This window comes from Protomyctophum bolini, assembly GCF_963924005.1.
Source record: "Protomyctophum bolini genome assembly, chromosome: 17".
NCBI lineage: Eukaryota > Metazoa > Chordata > Actinopteri > Myctophiformes > Myctophidae > Protomyctophum > Protomyctophum bolini.
In genome coordinates this window covers 25,414,967-25,437,116 of record NC_137878.1, presented here as the reverse complement: position 1 = coordinate 25,437,116, position 22,150 = coordinate 25,414,967, and the positions used below count along the sequence as shown (strand labels likewise).

At 39.7% G+C, this 22,150-nt stretch overlaps 2 protein-coding genes across 2 annotated transcripts; one reads left to right on the top strand and one right to left on the bottom strand.

The window, feature by feature from the left end:
* Window positions 1-105: 105 nt before the first annotated feature.
* On the bottom strand, window positions 106-7,358 carry polr1h (RNA polymerase I subunit H). Its single transcript, XM_080787789.1, has 5 exons — window positions 7,251-7,358; window positions 5,476-5,595; window positions 1,780-1,880; window positions 1,411-1,520; window positions 106-634 (listed from the first exon to the last, which is right to left on the bottom strand). The coding sequence occupies exons 2-5, from the start codon at window positions 5,591-5,593 to the stop codon at window positions 610-612; spliced, it is 354 nt and encodes a 117-aa protein (XP_080643915.1). The 5' UTR covers window positions 5,594-5,595; window positions 7,251-7,358; the 3' UTR covers window positions 106-609.
* Window positions 7,359-7,438: 80 nt separating this feature from the next.
* On the top strand, window positions 7,439-18,455 carry ddx39b (DEAD (Asp-Glu-Ala-Asp) box polypeptide 39B). The gene is made up of 11 exons (XM_080788104.1): window positions 7,439-7,500; window positions 8,742-8,960; window positions 10,245-10,372; window positions 10,483-10,575; window positions 10,852-11,035; window positions 12,307-12,425; window positions 14,581-14,712; window positions 15,575-15,684; window positions 16,205-16,349; window positions 17,282-17,429; window positions 17,956-18,455. Exons 2-11 carry the CDS (start codon window positions 8,747-8,749, stop codon window positions 17,970-17,972), a joined length of 1,290 nt encoding a protein of 429 aa, XP_080644230.1. The 5' UTR covers window positions 7,439-7,500; window positions 8,742-8,746; the 3' UTR covers window positions 17,973-18,455.
* The last annotated feature ends 3,695 nt before the right edge of the window (window positions 18,456-22,150 follow it).

Genomic DNA, 22,150 nt, shown 5'->3' with positions numbered 1-22,150 from the left:
ATGATAAATATTTACTGTACCTTTTTTTACCTTGTTGATTTTCTATGCAAAATGGATACATTAATACAATACACAAATACAATAGTACAGTTGATACATGTCATCCTTTATTAAAAAACTAAATCTTTATTTACACAGGACAGTTTTATTAGGCCTAAGCCCTTTAAACCCTAGCCTCTGTACCCAGGCTTTTATTTTATTTGAACCCCAAATGCAAAACACTGAAGTATAGTGAATAACAAGTATTTTTCAAATGGTAATGCATTTTATTAATTACATGACCACTTACTGAACGGCAAATGTTTTCTTTAAATAATTCACACTGAATTGAGGATTGCCTAGTCACTTTGCATAATGCATGGTCATAATGCAAAGTGTATTTTCTAATTGCATGACCAAATTGCCAATTACCAAATGCATTGCCATTGTATTTTGAATAAAGAGGCCAAACAATTTCCATAACACCACACATTTACATAACATTGATAACAACTATTGTTCACCTGCAGTAAATTATGGCAAACTGTTAAACAGACATCTTAAAGAATGGTCTTGCATAGCTATATGTATCGCTGCAGTCCACAATCCACACATCTTGGTCTTGTTGTCTCATGAGTCTTCTTTCTCTTGATACCTGCAATGTGAACGACATTAATTATATGTAGCCAAATGTTGTACAATCATAATCAGTCAGATTGGTTGTTTCCCTGTTTTTACTTCGCTATTTGTTTTGAGATGTAACCCATTTTTCACCTGTGTTAATTATCTAATGTGATCCTGGGCTCTACACACCCTCCGCCAACCTGGGGAGAGCAACAGACTTGAACTCCTTTACACCTGACGGGGGGGATTTCCCTTGTTGGAGACGTAGCACGTGGAAGGAACACGTTATTCCAACCAGTTCCTTCACCCTCCATCAGGCGCCCCGGCTGGCCAGGGGGAGGCAGTTTAGAGACCAGGATTACTGCATGCTTTTTGTGAGGGTACCTACCCTATAGGGGACACGGGGAGAACATGCAAACTCCACACACAAAGGCCCTTTCTCTAACCCCGTCTCGGGTATGGGCACTGATGACGCGGAGGAGAGAACACGCCGCCAGCACCCACAGCGTCCAGAGCGGGAATCGAACCCAGGACCTTCTAGCTGTGAGGCGACAGCACTACAAACTGTGCCACTGTGCCCCCCACTTCCTTTTTTAAAACTCAGGTTTTCATTTTATCCGTTTTTTATGACTGTCTTCTTTTCCTTTTATTAAGAATAATTAGCAAGAATCAGACTCAGTCATTCTCATACACAGTAGATTATACACTGTTTAAGATGTACTCTAAGATTGCAATGATATGTAATATACCACAGCTCAACGACCCCTTGCATACAGTAGCCTAACATTATGTTGACCCAGTCGTTACCTGCAGTGCATGCAAGTGAAGAAGACAGTCTGGCCTTCATCTGCAGATCTCATTTGCCTCGTATGGTAAACCATTCCTTCTTTATTGCAGCGAGAGCAGCGTCTGTCAATCTAAGATAAGAGGGGCCTTTATTGATCACTGAGGAAAGCGTGGTGGCTTCACTAAACAAGAAGCACATACAGCCCGAGAGAATAGTAGAAAAATAAATAAACAAAGCAAGACTATTCAATTAACAACAAAAATGAAAGCTAATAAAATCTCAGATACCGTCTCTGGCAGAGCGAACAATCAATACAAAATAGACAATTTTTCATACAGCACAACATAATTATAATAAACAGATCATCCACACAAAGCAATCAATCGTACCACTGGTCCTTTGAGTTCTGAATCCTCGTCTTCCACCACTACGGAGGACTGTTCTAGGCGGTTGAAGACGATTGTAGAGGTGATTTCTTGACGTGTGAATTCTGTAAAGGAATCATTGATTGATTTAATTTGTTTAGAATTGGCCAAAGATTGTGCTTTGAGCTTCAGGCAATACCACTAGTGTTCCCACCTGAACACTGAGGTCTAAATCTTGTGCCACCCCTTACCCCATATTTCTAGACTTATTTGCCATATTTTACTATTTTAATAGTATATGAAAAACCTTTTAAAATAGTTCAAATAGTCAATCTACAAGCTCACAATATGCCGATGCAATCGGCTAGCTGAACTATTTTTAAATGTTTTTCAAAATAGGAAAAAAAAGGAAAAAAAAGAGGCAAATATGTAGGCATAAGGTAAGATAGGGCCCAGGTAGCGTAGCACAGAATCTGTTCTTGAGAGGTTTGTTTTTGTTAGGCATGGACAGTATGGTGTAAAAACATGCAGAACAGTACAACAGAACAGGTTGAATAATGCTTTATATATATGGGGTGATAGTTCACACATGTCCTCTGTATACCTGACGAAGACCTCCAGCAGGTCGAAAACGTTGTGTACTGTCTGCTTTGAATAAATATATGGGAGCACCCAAGATGGTGAGCAGACCTTTCTCTCCACCACATGAACTAATGTGTTGAAGACACATAGATGTCTTCCAGGAGGAAGTTAGGAACCTTATGTGGTCAAGCAGAATAGCAGATGTTTCTTAACAAAATGTCCTAGTAAAATGTAACTTTATGCATCGATTCTTAAGGTCTCCATATCAGGAGGATGTGGTACTGAATAGGTCTGCTAAATTTCAATATGCCAAGACATATCCACTAGGGAAGGGATCCTCAACCTTTTTGGCTGGGGACCCCCGAAAATGCTTTGGTCTCGATCTGTCTATTCACTTGACGCAACAAATGTCATGTCCGTGTGTCACTCACTGCAGATACTTGAATAAATTCATGAGGATTCTGGTTTCGGTCTATTCTGAAAAAAAATCACCCCCCCCCCCCCCCGCTTTAACATCTGGTGACCCAAACTTGAGACTCAATAAATAATCACAGAGCTCATCTTTTCCTCTGTTTGGAGGAAGGACACGTGATCCGGCTTGAATGAATCAACTATCCGATCGGACACAAATCAAAAAAGGTAAGCAACCCCTTGTTTAATCAAAAGTTCACATGATTAGATGATTCATTCAAAGCCTGTTCATGTGAGATCTGTCTGCTGGTAGTGCCGAGAGGGTAGTGTTAGTGTATTAGAACCTCTTGAAGGTGATTTATTATACCAGCTGTACAATTGTGATTGCCCGGGGGGATTAATTGGATGAGACCCCACAAGCTACAGTCAGGAATCAGGACAGCCTAAGATTTTATCAGCGTGTCAGACCATCCACCATCAGAGGTGGATAACCTAATATCCAGTCTAATGTCCTACGTTTTCTTAGGTTCGATAAATCAACGTATTCCTTGGAAAAGTTAGAAAGACTGAAACAAAATAAAGTACCATTTCTAACTAAAACAACTTATGCACACTTAACCTAACTAAATTGAATCAATCAAAATTATTTAAAACAATGCTGGCACATGCACGTGACATCATGCCCCCAGTTACAGTTAACCCATTCTGGACACCGTTTGTGTTTTATCTAAGCATTATTTAGCTATGAGCTTGTAGGTCTGCTATTTTTGAAAAATCGTGAAAATGTGGCACAAATCTTTGAATATATATTCTTTCAGAAGACTTATTTTTTTTATTTCGACGTCAGGCCTAAATGGGTTTTAAAGTAATTCCACGACACTAGTGCCGATTCTGCCGAGGCAAGGAAGGAGAGATGCGAGTTGTGCGATCCGATTGCATGTTTTGATGTCTCCAGCATTACAGGGATCATGTTAGGTGTCGGAGGGCGCCCAATGAACCAAGCCAATTTTTTGGTTCCATGCATTTGATACGTGGGTCCACCGTCCATGGATGGACACCATGGTCATTGGTGACAGTTACGGTACCCATCATTGTACACTCTATGGGAACGCAGGCTTATCCTCGCTGTCTGAGAGGCATGATAAGCACTGGTATTTATTCATTTTCAAAGCCATCTCAGGATGGCATTAAATTTGCTCTATGTAGTACCTATCAAACCCGTTCTAGTCTTCCTGATCCTCAAGGTTCCATCTCCTAACACAAAGCTAGGTAAAGCAGCATTCTCTCCTTTTGATTGGAATGAGATCCAGAAGTCCTTAAAAATCACATCACTGCCTTCCCTGGGACAATTCAGGGAAATTATTTCCAGCACTTTTGCTCAACATTGTAATTGTTTTCATTAATTATCTGTCTATCTCTTATAGTTCTTTAGTTTTGGTATCGTTTTACGTATACGTTTTCTGATTTGTATATTTAAGATTTCTGTTGTAACATTGCTGACTTGTATATTGTTAATTTGTGTTCTGTATCCGGCTACATTGAAAATGAGGGCCTGCCCCTCAATTGTACTCCGAATTGAAATAAAAGGTTGACGATGACTCATTTCTCACGCAAGTTTTTCTTTCCCTTACGGTTTAAGATAAGGTGTAAGTAAGTGATTGGTTACCGTAGTTCAAATTTTAGGAAGTACAGCCGTTGAATTTATGAAAAGGCTCTGAAACAGTGTGGAATCCCAAGAGGAGCATTTTGAATGTGAGGCTTAAATCGATCATAAAAGAGTTGACTTTTCTGACTTTCCTTTTCTCCATTTCCGTCTTTCTATTTCTCTCAAACAACTACCTCGGGACTCCTTAGTGATTCCACCACACACTTGTCTCATTGACATACATCTCTGTACACGTGTCACACATCACACTCATTCCACACACGAACACAGGATGAAGAAACACCTTACCATCAGGTAGGCATACAGCTCTGCCACCTCCCTTCTTGCTCTGTCTCACACGCATAATGTTGTATTGTGTTGGCCTGTGAATGAATTAACGCTGTCCTCGGGGGTTTAAAAATAATCTGTGCTGCTCTGTTACACAAATGTATAATCTAATGTTGCATGGTGACTGTAGTAGAACAGTTTTTTTGGTTTGAAAATATTTTGTGGGTAATCTTTAACTTAAGAGTCTTGCATATATCGATATGCTAATCTTTGATATATTCATTGTGGCTGCCATAACATTGTATTGAGCGCAAGTTTTGAATTAGCCTTTAAATAGGCATGCTGATTACTGAATAAATCCTTAATTGAGAGACTATAGCTAAAAACACACATGATAGCTACTGGAAATAGTAAGTAGTATTTTAAATAAATTCAGTATCATACTAGAGAGCAAATAATGCGTTTCAGTGAGAACTCTGGCTGTAGCATTTTGAATGAGGTGGAATATTCCAACGCTCTTTTTAGGAAGTCCAGATTCTCCAGAATAGTTATTTACGTTTTTCTAACCTTTTGGACACAAATTAATCGACATTACAAGGTAACTATAATTGTCTGAATTTTTCACTGCATTTTTAAAACAAGCCCAAAAAAACACAACCCGCGACTCAGGGGGGAAAAACCTGCAACTCTGGGGAAAGAAAGCCAACATTGGCGGGAAATAAGCCGAATTGGCAACCCTGGTTGTAGCTCCAAGTCTCTGAACTAAGAATGTAGACTATGGTAAATAATTGTACCTTGTACAGGGATGCTGAAGGCACAGCGGGGACAAGTAACAGTGTCTTGCATCCCTGGTAATGGGAGGACATTTCCACATTCGGGGCAAAAGTTTGGATCACCACTGAAACACGACATGGCTGTGAAAACATAAAGATGAGAACTTATTAATATTATAAATGATTAATGACTCACTCTTAACACATTCAGACCGTACGATGTGTGGGAACGTCATAACTAATCCAACTGACTGATTGCGACGACGTGTGTACACTACACATCCTAGCGCTTTTTCATTGATATCAAAGTACAGTGATGTACAGTCATATTACAGTCATGAACCGGGCTTTTGCAGTGGCAGCTCCCAAGCTCTGGAATGAGCTGCCTCTGCACATAAGACAAGCCCCCACTCTTCAGGTGTTTAAATCACGCCTCAAGACATACTTTTATTCTTTGGCTTTTCCAAGCATAGTATGAGCTTTTGATGTTGAAAGTGACACTGTGTACTGTATGTTGTTTGTTTTTAAATGAAGTTGTGATTTTTATTATTTTATTGTAAAGCACTTTGGTACAACTTGTTGTTATTTAAATGTGCTATAGAAATAAAGATGGTATGGTATGGTATGTACAGTCATATTTATATTTTAATAATCAGCAAAACTACGCTGCATCTATTTTATTGGGTAGGCCCTAAAATTATGATCATGACGAAAGTTACCATCCACCATTCCACTCCCGGCCGGTTCATAAACCCGAAAGGGTTAGCCTGCCCAGGCTACAGGTTGACAGGTTCAGCTACCCAGCATCAGAGCAATCCAGTAGTAAGAGAGTGGCGAAGAGTTTGATCTTGCCGCAAAGCGGGTGCCTATGGGCTATAGTTCCAAACATTGCTCCTATGGCTGGAACTATCCTATTGAGATAGAATGAGCACTTCCCATTCCATTGTTACAACAATGGGAGTCAACACTAGTATCGCCACTCTCTTACTAGATTACTCTGCCCAGCATCACATGAACTATTTAAAATCAGCTCCACCTTTACAAGCTGAAACAAAAAAAGTTGTAAGACATTAATGCAGTACAGTCCAATAATAGGTACTGTAGATCAAATTTGGTTACAGGAAGGGGGGGCACCAAAATAGAGCTAGAAATAACTTGGGCACCAGGCCTCAGAAAAGCAGGAACTAGGGAATACTTAGCCAAATATGTTCCCTCTGTCCCTGCGTAGGGACTGAGGGAACATATTAGGCTAGGGAATACTTAGCCATGGTTCATGACTCTCGTATTCATTATCATGGCAGTCATGTTTCAGGGCGAATACTGGGCACCAAAACAGAGTAGGCACAGCCACACAAGGCCTTGGAAAAGTAGTCGGTTGGGCATAGTTCTGTGAGGTTAAAGGTACATAGGGTTTAGGTATTGTTTTACTGAGGTTAATGTTAAATTATCCCCTTTTGGAACCTCACCCTCTTCGCTTTAAGATTTATACTGTATTGAAGTACATTTAGGTACCAATAGCTCTGGTCCATAGCTCTATGGACCAGAGCTATGGTGCCAACACTTCTGTATTTCAACTCCAATAAGATTTTTATAATACAAATAATAAAACAAATACGAGTATTCTTCCAGACTTCCACCACCCGGCCTGGGGTATTGACATGTCTGTGCGTTCAAACACGTGTTGTCAAAAACATTATGCCGCGACGACCTAACGCTAACGTTAATAGCAATATCATCAGACAGGATTAAGGATAGAGATAAATACATCCGTTCGGTGATGTTAAGTTCAGGTTTACCTTTCAAACGTGTAACGTTGAAATCAAAACGTTCTAGTTAAGATATTGCAGCTCCTTCTTCTCTCCTCTCCTGAAGTTCTGATTCTGAACTATATTCCAGACAGGCATGTTACTGGACGTGCTATTGTTGTGGTGGGGTCTTTCCTCTGTTCGCAGAAGTCGGCGCGCGTGCTGATGACGTAAGTGGTGTGCAAACTTCGATAGCGCTTAACTTTACACGCGTCGCGGTGGCCGTTTCTAAACAATTCAGGTATGAACTATGAATGAATAGTTTGTTATAGTTCGTTTACAACAGTTTGTAAAGTTCACTCAACGATGCATTAGCATTTAGACATGAACAATAAGGGGCAATTACGGTAACAATGAATACATTGTAATTGTAAACCCGATTGGATTGTTAGTCTCGCTATTAAACGTGAGCTTCTGCAGCTGTGTTTTGACATGTGATTGCCTCTGTAGCGTGCAATGTGCATTATGTGCCATTTTTATTTTATTTTTTGTAATTTAGAGCTACAAGCCCTCCATGGTGCATGCATGTTACTATACTGTAGCTGTGCATGCATGTTACTTACTATATGCATGCATGTTATGTTGTGCATACACCTTTACATTGAACCATGCGTGCAGCATTGAAATTTGTGTATTCACTTAGGATCGCAGAATGGAGAAATAACCCCTCAGGGGCTTCTGCCAGAATTTCCCGGTTGCACTAGTATGATCACACGACGTATCAATTAATGGCTAATATAAGATCACATACAGTGGGTGGGTGGGGGGGGGGGGGGGTCTAAGTTATAATAATACATTTTTATTTATAATGCACTTGAAACAAATCTCAAAGTGCTACAGGTAAAATATTTGTAAAAACATGACAAAGCTAAAAAAGTGGAACTATAAATGGACCATTTCCATTTGGTTCCACTGTCTTGCACACTCATATTTACATTCACACCTGTGCTTTCCATTGTGCTTATTTATATTACTTCACACTGATACATTCTGCCTACATAGTCATAGTCTTTGGAATAAAACTTAATGTAGTTTTAGTCACACTTTAGTCACCTGGAATGTGTTACTGTTAGTTTAGTTTTAGTCGATTAAATGTCATGAGACTAAATCTACAGTTGATTTAGTCGACAAAAATGTGTTTTGGCGGGCCTTGATGCCGTCGCAATGACTGATTTTTACACTTGCTGAAAATAGCCGATCTGCTATTTTCAGCAAGCAACCAAGTGTAAAATGACTTGTACTGGATCTCTTGTCCACTAGTCCCTTCCTAACATTTTAGTCCAGTTTTTATTTGTCTACAAAATTGTCAATATATTTAGTCTTTAGTTTTAGTCATCATAGCTTAGTTTTCATTTTAGCTTCCATTTAGTTTATCAGTCTGAAAAATGGTAGTCCACGAACATGTTCGAAAAATGGTAGTCGACGAACATTGTCGACATGAAATCAACACTGGCCTGTACTCCCCTTGTCGTCTCCGGTCAGTCAGGATGTCGCTGAACGACGTGAATGAGAATGAGCTCCTGGACTACGATGACGACGAGGTGGACGTGGACGCAGCGAGCCTAGTGGATCTCCTGGATCCCAAGGAGGGGATGAAGGGCTCCTACGTCTCCATTCACTCCTCCGGGTTCAGAGACTTCCTGCTCAAGCCGGAGCTGTTGAGGGCTATAGTGGACTGTGGCTTTGAGCATCCGTCTGAGGGTGAGAATTATTGTCCCAAAAGGTCACTTTATGTAAAAAGAATGGGGGGGGGCGGGGTTCCGAAGGATCCAATGTCCAGGTCTTGTTAATACTTTTCATTGGTTAATTTAGAAAGTGTTCAGAAACCAATATTTGGAGGAACAACCCTGATTTTGTTAATTAATGTAGCACCAGTTTGTTTTCCCATCCAGCTGGTCCTTTTTGCAGACTGTGACGCCCACAGCAGTGGGTTTTATTCTTTTCCTCGTTAAATTACATTTGGTTCAGGTGATCAGATTCATTAAGTTAGAATGAGTATTTGTTTGAATTCAACAAACAGTGGAATGAAATGGCTGCCAGACATATAGTGATGCTGATTTAAGTAAACTTTAGAGTGGATCCATAAGCAGAAAGAAGCCTTGTATCAATGAATGCATCTCCACATTTCAACTTTTTATGTTTTTCAAATAATACCCTACTTCGTCATACTACAGTGTCACACAAAAATTCAAAGTAAAAAAAAATAGCCGATCTGCAAGCTCACGTCTCGTGGTGCGACGCTTTGTGAGCTTGTAGATTTTTCTTGCTATATATTTTTACGTTAAATTGAAAGTGGTTAAGTGGGCCTGTGGGTTTCATCAATATTTAACCCATTCAGAACCAGAACGGGAATCGCTTTTGGTGTTATGTTATACTTTAGCTATTGAAAAATCGTGAAAATGTGCAAATCTTATATATTCTATTTCAGAGCGAACGTTTTTAACTCATCTGTGCTTCTTTCGCCCTGAAAGAATATATATTCATATATATTCATTTTCACGATTTTTCAAAAATAGCTAAAGTATAACATAATACTTAAAACACCAAAAGGGGTTCCCGCCCAGAATGGGTTAAAACATGAACTGTGTTATAGAAAAAAAGAAAATGTGTATGAACTTTGCATTATTCAAAATCAGAAAAAACTATTTGTTATTTATTTTTGATCAGTTGCCATTTTCTGAAAATAAATGCTTTAGGTTAATATTTGTATTAGGAGTTGGAAGGGAAAGGAACTGGTTGGAATAACGTGTTGTTCCACGCGCTACAACCAACCAGGGAAACTCCTGCAACCCAGGATTGCATTAGATAATTGACTGACACTGGGTGAAAAAATGGGTTACAAAATTGTGGGATAAAATAAATAAAAAATATTTTCTAGACACATAAACTGAAACTTAATTAAAAAAATACCTTGTTGTTTCATGGAATACATGAGGATGTATTGTCCTGAAGACATAATCTTGGTGGTGTACATTGTTCTTGCAGTCCAGCATGAGTGCATACCTCAAGCCATCCTTGGCATGGATGCCCTCTGTCAGGCAAAGTCTGGAATGGGCAAGACTGCTGTGTTTGTTCTGGCCACTTTACAGCAGCTGGAGCCCGTCACTGGACAGGTAACATTACACACTCAAACATAACAAACTATTCAAGAAAATCAAAATTTGCTGCCAAAAACAACACAAACAACATGTTTCATTCGACTCACGCGCCTTTCTTTCTTTAGGTGTCCGTCCTGGTGATGTGCCACACCAGAGAGTTGGCGTTTCAGATCAGCAAGGAGTATGAGAGATTCTCCAAATACATGCCCACCGTACTGGTATGGACTGTGTGCTCATCTTCTAGTCCAGTGGTTCTCAAACAATAACCACAATATTTTATGGTTATTAAAAAATAGCAGACATACAAGTTCAAAACGCAACACTTTGTGTCACACTATGCTTGTAGGTCTGCTTTTTTCTTTACACATCTTTGTCCTGAAAAGGTTTGACAACCCCTGCTCTAGTCCAGCCAACATCTGTACAATTCTACAACACTGCCTCCCCGAGGCGATGATCCTTTGTAATGCATCCCATCTCCACGTGTGTCTCTCCAGGTAGCGGTGTTCTTCGGAGGTCTGTCCATCCAGAAAGACGCGGAGGTCCTGAAGAAGAACTGTCCCCACGTGGTGGTGGGAACACCGGGACGAATCATGGCCCTGGCCCGCACCAAGATGCTCAACCTGCGTCACATCAAACACTTCATCCTGGACGAATGTGACAAGATGCTCGAACAGCTTGGTGAGAATTAAATTCATGAAATATTATATTTAAAAAAAAATAAAAAAATTCAAGTGCTTAAGCCATGATTTAGGCCTGACGTAGATATTTAAAAAATGTCTTCTAAATCATGACAGTTTTCTGAAATACCTATGTTTCTATATCAGTGGTGCTCAATATTTCATGTCAAAGACCCCAAAAATGATATGTAATTGGCCACCGACCCCATCTAAAATTTTTAAAACGTTCACTCTGAAAGAATATATATTCAAAGACTTGCACCAGATTTTTCAAAAATAGCAGATATACAAGCTCGTATTGCAGCACTCGGTGCCACGCTATGAGCTTGTATATCTGCAAAATAATCCTTAAAACACCAAAAGGGGTTCCCGTCTAGAATGGGTTAAGTTGCGTCATTGTAAATTTGGCAGCAATTGATCTAGTAGTAAGCAAGATTAGCTCTGGACAATCACACAGACACACATACTTGACCCTCTTATATACGGTTGGCCTCCTACAGACCTATGATTGAAAAAAACAAGTATTGACTTATGACTAAATAACGTCACCATCAACTCTGTTCATTCCCATTTTTGGAATTAATGTAAAGTTTTGAGAAGATGTAACAATATCCAAACATCAGATTCAGTGTGTGATTAGCTAGCACATTACCCGGGCCTCACAGCTGAAATGTGTTTGCAACACCATGTGTAATCAATGAGATGGTTCAAAGGTTACCCCTGACCAACAATATGCCTATTATACAGACGTTGAGTAGCTGTTTTGGGCCATATGATGCTGAAATAGTATGTACAGTGTTTCCACTTTTCAGTTCCATGAAATTGTGAGTTTGTGAAAATGATTTGCTACATAAGCGAATGTAGTATACTGTATACTGTGTGTATACTGTACACACTGGTTTACATGGAATGTATACATTCTGCATCGGTTCCACATGCAGTGAATGGCTATATGTGTTATTTGAGTTGATGTTTGTTTTGTTTGCAAAGGCCTTTATAAGAGTTCATACGTTTATGATATGTGGTGTATAGGTGTGTAATTCCGTTGATGTGTTTTGATATTGTCTGTTGTTGGTGGTATTATGGTTGTTGGTATTTTAGTAGTCGTCTGTCTGACCAGTGACGACTGCTGTATGCTGCATTATGAATTTGTACACATGCTGCAAACCGAGAGCTCATGAATACTTCGCTTGTTTAAGCTCCAATGTTCTTTTTCCAGCCACAGAGTGAATATATTGATTCTAATCGAGGTGTTCTTCCACCCTCTTCCAGACATGCGCAGAGATGTCCAGGAGATTTTCCGCATGACGCCCCATGAGAAGCAGGTCATGATGTTCAGTGCCACCCTGAGTAAAGAGATCCGTCCTGTCTGCAGAAAGTTCATGCAAGATGTAATTAATTACGCCTCATCTCTTGCATCACCCACACCTCTCTCTCTCGTTCCTCTCTCAACGCCTCCTCTACCCCTTTCCCCACTCTGCCATGCCTTTTGGAGTGGACTGGCAACATGTCACCGTCTATGTTGCCTTAAGACCTCCATAAATGCGAGCTACTAGCAAGAAAGAAATATCTCCTTATTCCAAGAAAACGTCTTAGCCAGTGATAACTAAATTAGCTAAGATAATTATAGTCAAAGCATACCATGTGTGCTTTGTGAAACACTTACATTTGGTACCACTGCAATTAGTGTTTCCTACACAACCTGGTTTTGGCCATATTTAGCATATTTGCCCTCTTGGCAATGAGCTTTCATTAGTGAAATATTCAAAGTTTTACTTTATTTCCAGAACCAACGGCCTCACCATTGCTAGAAAATGTAAGACAGATGAAGATAATGTATGGGATAAATTGGATAATACAATCGAATATATATAGGGAACTTCAAGTGGCTATCAAATAATTAAGTACTACCACAGATTCAAGGTTGTACTTTTTCATGTGAACTTATCAAAGAAACTGCTCTATAATCCTGGCAGTGAAATCTTTCCTCTGCATTGTTCAAAAACCTCAAGCTTCATTCTATGTTGTTAGGCAGGCCTTCCCCCTGAGGTATAACCACAGTTACCACACCATGTGGCTGAATGTACAGGAATTAAATTACAACAAGGAAACATTCTCACCTACAATAGTCTTCTAATAGAAACACTGAAGTAAAGCCCCAGAGAGAGAACCAGGCCATAGTGATTCTAGCTCTTGAAGCCTCTGTAGTTAATTACTTTTCCCAGCAAAGTGGAGGACAGTGAAAAGAAATGGAGCCCGAGTCTGTGTGCCACCTTGCCAGAACAGGCCTATTACTTTTATTGTCATTCGAGTCAACTTAAATGGAGTTGAGGTAACTGCCCTGAGATAGGCGAGCACAGCAGTTGTAAAGTGTAGCAATAGTTTGGTTCTTTACAGCACAATAATTGTCAACAAGGTCTAAGAAATGGCAAACGTGAATCCTGAACACTGGGAGCAGGCAAAGAGTTACATGATGATGGAAGTGAGAGCATGAAGACGGATGTGTAGTGTCCAAGTCTATTAAAGTATAGAGCGTCGCAGTCCCCTTTCATGACGACGTGAGACCCAGAAGTGAATTCCCCGTTAATTTTTTCCATAGGCTTTTCAAAAAGTATTTATTTAAAGACGTTTACAACAAACACAACATTTTGGGCCGAACAAATAATTACAAAGAAGAAAAACAAGAAAAACCTGCCGTTTTCTTCTTCTTTCTAATTATTAGTTCGGCCCAACATTTTTTGAGAGTTTGTTGTCAAGATTTGTCACAACTCGAGTTAGCTTTGTACGAGGCTTAAAGGTCTTTAAATAAATACTTTTTGAAATGTCTATGAGGAAAATGAACAGGGAATAATTTCCTGGGCCCTGGTAGGGGGCGGGACTGCGACGCCCTATACAGCATTATATTAGATGGTGCTAAATAATTCAAATTGGAATTCAGAATATAATTGATGACATATGTGATATGGGTATACATTTAGGCTTCCTTGGACTAGTTTAAATGATATAATTTCACAAACATGATTGGATTCTTTTGAAAACTGACTAACTTGTCAACCGACCAACTGACGGACCAACCAGCTAGACTGGTAATAATTTATAAATAATTGGGGTGCGATAGTGTGTGAATGGATTAGACGGTGTTTGATTAGCAGTGGTTTGACTTACATTTTCGAGGTACTTTGAGGTAGAAATCTGCACTTATCTTGAAGTACATTCATGATATTCTTCAGTTAGACTGATTAGCATTAACATGTTTGAATATACTGTAGCAAGCTCTTAAAGCCCAGAGATGTGTAGTTTGTTTTACTTAACCTCACATTCACCTCAACACATACTGTTTCATGCACCACACACACACACACACACAACATATAACTCCTGTCTGAAATGCTAACAAACTAAACTCACCTTGACCTTCCCCGCCCGCCACACCCTTACGTAACACTGTCCAACCAGTTCCTTCTCCACCCTTACCTTAAAACACCGTCCAACCCCTTCCTTCTCCACCCTTACCTTAAAACACCGTCCAAACCCTTCTTTCTCCAGCCGATGGAGATCTTTGTGGACAACGAGACCAAGTTGACCCTTCACGGGTTGCAGCAGCACTACGTCAAGCTGAAGGACGGCGACAAGAACAGGAAGCTGATTGACCTGCTCGATGTGCTGGAGTTCAATCAGGTGATTTTTCTCAGCTGACTTCATTCAGGGTTGATTGAACAAATCAATTTTGTTATAAAGTTATAAACTGGTGAAATTGAAAGGATTTAATACAGAGCTTACAGGAAAAATATATATATTAACAAAGAACTAATCGACAACAAATTATTGGTCGACAAAGACAAAACTATTTGATGATACAACAGCCTGTATTTATTAAATATCTTCTATTAGCCTGTCAGTATTGCTATATACAATAATCTAATCACCAGAGTAACATCTCATCTGTACAAATTACATAATTCAAAGACTACTTTACCCCTGAGTTTCTCCTGCCACTGGAAGAAAGTATGATGGATCACCGACTCCCCCGTTGTTTGTCTGTGACTCATGATAGTCTAAATTGTGTTCCAGAGGCCATGCTCTTAATTCGTGGGAACATTTTCATGTTCGTGGGAACAGTTTTGAAGCACCCGGAAGAACCGTCTACTTCCGCATTTTTTTCGATTTGGGCACCAAAATTCGGTGCCCAAAATACGGAAGTGCAAACGGGCGCTCAATGTTAAACCCCATGCTGCACGGGGGTTTCCTCGTCATAACTCCACGGGTCCGCCTGCAGTCACCACCTCTTACCACTAGGGCCCAGTAGTGCTTCAACGTTGGAGAGCTGCACTGGGGGCTTTTGCGTTTTTCACAGGCTTTCATTTTTTGGAGCCGAACGCGAACGAAAATAAAAGCCTGGGTACCGACTCGGCTAATGCCCAATTAGTACTGCAAGTATGTAAAAAAAATAACCAAGGGATCTCAATTCTCATGCGTCTTATGCATGTGGTACCAGCATGTTTAATCACAGCCACAAAAAAACGAATGTGTTGTTGTCCAGGTGGTGATCTTTGTGAGGTCCGTCCCTCGCTGCGTGGCTCTGGCCCAGCTGCTGATGGAACAGAACTTCCCTGCCATCGCAATCCACAGCGGGATGGACCAGGCAGAACGGTAACGCTTATTCTATAGTATAGTTGTGTGGCTGAAAATAGCCGATTCTACATGCTCATAATTTAGAGATTGTAGGTAGGTTATTTTGGGACAGTTTTGGACATACTGTAGATCTTACAGATTGCAGCTTTAAACCCCATTTTGGGCAGAAACCCCTTTTGGTGTTTTAAGCATTCCGTTCTACTTTAGCTATTGAAAAAAATCTTGAAAATGTGGCGCAAATGAGTGAACGTTTTTACTCAATTCTTTGCTTCCGGGGGCGTCCCTGGAACTACATATTTTCAGATGGGTCGGAGGCCAAATACATACAGTATAATTCTGTGGGTCCTTGACATTAAATATTGAGCACCACTGATATAGAAACATGAGGTATTTCAGAAAACTGTCATGATTCAGAAGACATTTTGTAGAATCGATTAATGGGTTAAGAATAAAATGGTTCTTTATTTCCCAACCACACAGAAATACATGACACTGTGTGGTGTTGTTGTTCATCCCCTCCCCCTCATTACCTCTGTAGACTGTCACGCTACCAGCAGTTCAAAGACTTCCAGCGCCGGATCCTGGTGGCCACCAACCTTTTTGGACGCGGGATGGACATTGAGCGGGTCAACATTGCCTTCAATTACGACATGCCTGAGGACTCGGACACTTACCTACACAGGGTAGGAATTGAATAAAACATTGACCGTCCACTTTTGCTTCACTTTCCGTTTCCAATACCCCTGTTGTGCAATCAGCAAAAAAACGAATCTTTCTTGTTTTTTTAACTGGGCTCCAGAAGGGTGTATGTATTGGTAAACAGCACAGCGATCACACCGGTAGCCATGTTGCTAGAAACATCGTCTTGCGTTACCAGACTGTTGCCTCTCGCAATTTTCAAACGCTTCCATCATACATTCTGGAGCAACGAAAGAGCTGTCATGAGTAAACTATAACGCGGAAGTGGATACTGGTCTGCTCCCCACTTCCGTTTTGTCTTTACAGTTGCGCAAATTTATCCTAATATAAATAGAAATCATCTAAGCATATATAGCTTGTTGCTTAGCAAAAAAGAAAAAGCTCTAAAGATATTTTAAAATATATTTTCGTGAACGGAAATGGCAGCTTCCTTACTCGTCTTTCGGGAGGTGTAGTTCCAGACTCTATATAGCATTCGGAGATTGTGGAATAGTTGTCTGACTATACACGAGACTACTAGAAACGTGACACCAAGCAGAACCATTGAACCAATCGGGAGAATAATTGTTAACTGTCTGCATTGAACTCCTTCGTATTCAATATATCCTATCAGGGACTGATTAGACTAGGGATGTCAGGTTTTAATAATAATATATATATTTAAATAATTGTCACTTCAACAAGCAAGTTGAATTAAACTACTCCTCAATTATCTGGGAAGCCTGTACAGTCCATATCTCACCATATGTACTGGGTTATACTTCATTGTAAAATAGTTATGTAACAAGCTTACAACACGTCGCAAGTATGTAAACAAGCTTGTAGATAGGCTATCTTTGCTATTATCATGACATGCCCCAAAACCAGGACAGGTTGAAAGAGTTTTAAAAACATCACATCTTTTCTTTTTCTCCAGGTTGCCAGAGCAGGCAGATTTGGTACCAGAGGCCTTGCGATCACATTTGTGGCAGACGAGACCGACATCCGCACACTCCACAGTGTGCAGCAGCGCTTTGAAGTGAACATCACTGAGCTGCCCGACCAGATCGACATCTCCTCGTACAGTAAGTACCTTTTATGGATTGTCTTGATTCATATTATATGACCGTTCATTGACCACAACAGCAGTCGGGTAGCCTCAAGCCACGCTTCTACTTCTAAAGAAGACAAAGAAAAAGGTTCCTCTAGTCCTCCAGTCAACTAACACTGGTATATGGTTACAGTCTAGGAGACTGTCACTGACTGAACAGCCAAAATAGGGCGAATCGTCCTGTCTATGGGTCATAATGGAAATAATACGTTTTTGACTATGATTACTGTCAAAAATGTATATTATTTATTTTATTCTTTTTGTCTATTGCTTACTTTTTTGAGTGGTGGTGATTAGCCTGACAGTACAGTACAGTACAGCACAACTCACTTCAGACCCGTCTGAATTTTAAACTAAATGTAGTCTTTTTTCCATCAATTCAAATTGATTATTTTGTATAATCTATTAAATCGATCTGTTGCACACCCGTTTCCTTTAATACTGTACACCTGACCTAAGATTAGAAGAATTAACTCTATCTCCCTCTACTCTCCTTGCAGTTGAACCCACACGGTAAAGAGGACAACGGAATCCATTCCAATTTCTTGTGCAAAGTTTGTTTTAGATTTGCAGTTTACTTACACTTGTTACAGAAAGTGAAAACTTTTATTATTTTTTTCAAGTTGAAAACACCAGATGGCAAAAATCTTGTATATTATCCCAGCATCATTTATTTTAAATGATTAAAAATGGGATTTTGTTTTATTTTTTATTTGTTTATTTGTTTATGAAGCATGCAGTGCCCTCTGCAGACTGAATGTATAATTAAAAATATCTTTCAAGGTACTGTGATGTGGTTTTGGTTAAAACAAGTTCTTTGTTAAAATGTTTAAGCTGTATAGTGTAGCTATATAAACAGAAAGTACATTTCCAGGTGGGACAGCAGTTTCATTAAATCAGGAGAACCTGAAGAATTTGTCAGGTTAAATTTTATACTGTTCTGTCATCTTGAAAATTCGATTTTTGATTTTCCGTTTAATGAAGCTCGTGTTTTGTGTTATCTTTAATTTCCTTAATTGTAAGGATGTTGTCTGTTCAGTACAGTAAGAATACTGTTTGGTTAATAAATGCTTTTTTTCAATGACATATCTCTCATTCTTAATCCAGCTGTGCAACCAACTACTAGTCTAGACCAGTGATACTCAACCTCAGGCCCGCGGGCCACATCAGGCCCGCGGGACCATTATGACTGGCCCACCAATGAAAATCAAAAAAAAAGAAAAAAAAATCTGGAAAATGAAATAAAAATAAATAAATCTGAATGAAGTTATCTTTAATTACATTATAAGTAATACTATTAGAGTTGTACTATTACTCGAACGAAAATAAAAGCTTGGGGGGGGGGGGGGGGGATGCAATGCAAATGAAAGACATATACTGTGTATCCCTATTCCCTGACATAATTTTATAGCTAAACGGACAGAATTCTATTTTATTTGAATGATGAAACCCAGCTGCCATTAATAGTTGGAAATGGAAATGGAAATTGCGGAAATGGTGGAAATGGAAATTCCGGAAATTCCGGAAATGCGGAAATGGTGGAAATGGAAATTGCGGAAATTGCTCTTCACTTATAGCTATCTATTTTCAGGTAGATTGTTTTATTTTACTCAGTCAGCCATATCACTACTCATTTTTTTTCATGAAAAAGGTCATAGCTGGGTAATCTATTTTCAGGCAAATTGTGTTTATTGTATTTTATTTTACTCAGCCATAACAATTTATTTTCTGTTAACCAACTTGCTGGCAGGCAGGCAGACAGCTACTCACAGACAGACAGCTACTCATGGAGAATTGGACAGGCAGGCAGACAGCTACTCATGGAGAATTGGACAGGCAGGCAGTCAGACAGCTACTCATAGACAGGCAGACAGACAGCTACTCATGGAGAATTGGACAGGCAGGCAGTCAGACAGCTACTCATAGACAGGCAGACAGACAGCTACTCATGGAGAATTGGACAGGCAGGCAGACAGCTACTCATGGACAATTGGACAGGCAGGAAGGCAGACAGCTACTCATAGACAGACAGACAGCTACTCATGGACAATTGGACAGGCAGGAAGGCAGACAGCTACTCATAGACAGACAGACAGCTACTCATAGACAATTGGGCAGGCAGGCAGACAGCTACTCATAGACAGACAGACAGCTACTCATGGACAATTGGACAGGCAGGAAGGCAGACAGCTACTCATGGACAATTAGGCAGGCAGGCAGACAGCTACTCATAGACAGGCAGACAGACAGCTACTCATGGACAATTAGGCAGGCAGGCAGACAGCTACTCAGACAGGCAGACATACAGCTACTCATGGACAATTGGACAGGCAGGCAGGCAGACAGACAGCTAATCATAGACAGGCAGGCAGACAGCTACTCATAGACAGGCAGACAGTAAGACAGCTACTCATTGACAGACAGACAAATAACTACTCATGGACAGACAGACAGACAGACAGACAGGCAGGCAAAGAGCTACTCATGTTATGTTATTTTATTATAACAGCTACTCATGTTATGTGCAATAATTTGTGCAGTTATGGAAACAGCTCTTTGTGTTTATGCAAGAAAATGTAACACATTTATTTATTTACTTACATATTGTGTGCATGCACATTGTACTTTGATACATTTTGCGAAAATAAAGCAATTGAAAGAGAGAAGTTATCAAGTATCATTAATGTCGTAATTTTATCTACTGGCCCCTGGCCCCTTGCCATTTTTGTAATGTGGCCCACAGGTAAATCTATTTGAGTATCCCTGGTCTAGACTAGGGCTAATAAGTAATTCCACTAGTTGACCTTGCTGGTACTAGTTGACAAGACTTTTTTTTTCTCTCGTTTTTTGTAGGCCTCAAGATCAGCTAGAATGCTAGATTATATTCACCAATGTACACAGAGATTTATATATATAATAGGTTAAACAGTTAAACAACTAGTAAGTCTACTAGTAAAAATGACTAGAAGTGAAAGCCCTACTCTAGACTGCTATGAAAGTATTTATAAATCAGTCATAATCAGTTGTTTACTGCTTGGCTATGCACGCTCAACAAATATTTGACTTTGATGACAGTTGTTTGTCAGTTAATTGCTCTTTTCCTTTCTGTGGCTCTAAATGTGAACAAATAGTCATAAGCACGTTACCGAAACACAGCTGGCCTGGTGCTCCCAGGGCTCGGAGGAGAGCTCCAAACATCTGTTCCCTGTTTGGTGAAAGAAGTAAAGAGTGAAGCTTGTTAATCCTGATGAACGTTCTGCCAGCTCTACCAGAAGAAGACACCAAGCAGGCAACATCCAGAAATGTATCTCTCTGGGACTCTGGGTAAAAGCAATCTCAGAACCCATGGACTAAAAGTCTGATGGTGATTTGTGATGATGTTGTGTGAATAGAGATTACAGTAAACGACGAATAACTATGGGACAAAAGAGTGCAAACAACCTTTGTCTTTAATATAATTTGTATCGCACAATTTTGTAACCCATTTTCTTTTAACCCAAAAATCGTGAAAATGTAGAGCAAACGTTTTTAACTCAAATCTTTGCTTCCAAGGGGTTCCTGGAATAACATTTTCAGATGCGGGTCGGCGGCCAATTACATATATTTTTGGGGGTCGTTGACATGAAAATGTTTGAGAACCACTGACACAGAAACAGGTTTTTCAGAAGACATTTTGTAGAATCGTTCCCAGGTCTACAGAAAAGCAACACCAGCATGTTTTTGAAACAGGAAAGAGCGCAGGAAGGAATCTGACAGGATGACAACTTTTGTTTTTTAAAGGAAGTGGGGAGAGATAACTGGCCATCGCAGGTCGTTTGAAACAATGGACTTCTTCCCACTTTTGGTATCTTTTTCATGCAGCGTAAGGTGTTTACAGCTGCATGAACTGCAACACAAAGAGAGACTCCCTAGATATGTGGACAAATATCAAAATAGTATTTTATTTGCAACGTATTAAAGTTATAAACACATCAGGCAGTGGTTTTTACACATCACCATACAGACAGGAATCAATCAGCCAATCTTCTGGATAATGTCCCAAAGCTACAGTACAATGATTACCATTTATTAAACTCTAGCCCACTTTTTATCATTATGACAAACAATTGTTGTCTTTCCAAACCATTGTTTGGAATCATGTTAAAGGACAACTTTAGTTCTTTTCAACCAAGATTCATGTTTTAGGTTGTTATTAGAGAAAGTAGAAGATTGTTGTTAATTTCTTTCCATTTGCTGCTTTCTTTCGTTTTAGGGATTTTAGCTGTTTTTGACAGGGGGGCGGGGGCATTCGAGCATGGGGCTAAATATGTATTTTACAAAATATTATAGCGATTTCTTTTTAATTATTTACTATAGTCCTACTAGACCCCAAGAAATTACATCTGGCCACAAAAGATCACGGGATCTACTGAATGTGTCAAACTGACTTATTGAGCCTATGACACAGTGAGGCTTCCCCCCAGTAGGCTACCTTCACATTCAGTAGATCCTGTGGTCTTTTGTGGCCAGATGTAATTTGTAAAACCTGAACCTTGGTTGAAAAAAAGTTATCCTTTAAGTACAACACCCGGTGGTGTTTTGAATCTCAACTAATTTGCAGAATGACAAATCTTTTCCATGGTAAATAAAATAAATTCAAAATGGCCTTACTGAAAAATCTTTATATGCATCATATACATTTTTTTCCTTCATTTG

Bases quoted from the DNA above. Each gene is read 5' to 3' on its own strand.
- polr1h (XM_080787789.1), bottom strand. From the start codon at position 5,593: ATGTCGTGTTTCAGTGGTGATCCAAACTTTTGCCCCGAATGTGGAAAT. The intron at 1,521-1,779 runs GTACGATTGATT...CTCTTATCTTAG, and splicing joins CAGAACTCAAAGGACCAGTG to ATTGACAGACGCTGCTCTCG. The intron at 635-1,410 runs GTAACGACTGGG...TTCACATTGCAG, and splicing joins TTCACTTGCATGCACTGCAG to GTATCAAGAGAAAGAAGACT.
- ddx39b (XM_080788104.1), top strand. From the start codon at position 8,747: ATGTCGCTGAACGACGTGAATGAGAATGAGCTCCTGGACTACGATGAC. The intron at 10,576-10,851 runs GTATGGACTGTG...GTGTCTCTCCAG, and splicing joins AATACATGCCCACCGTACTG to GTAGCGGTGTTCTTCGGAGG. The intron at 14,713-15,574 runs GTGATTTTTCTC...GTTGTTGTCCAG, and splicing joins ATGTGCTGGAGTTCAATCAG to GTGGTGATCTTTGTGAGGTC.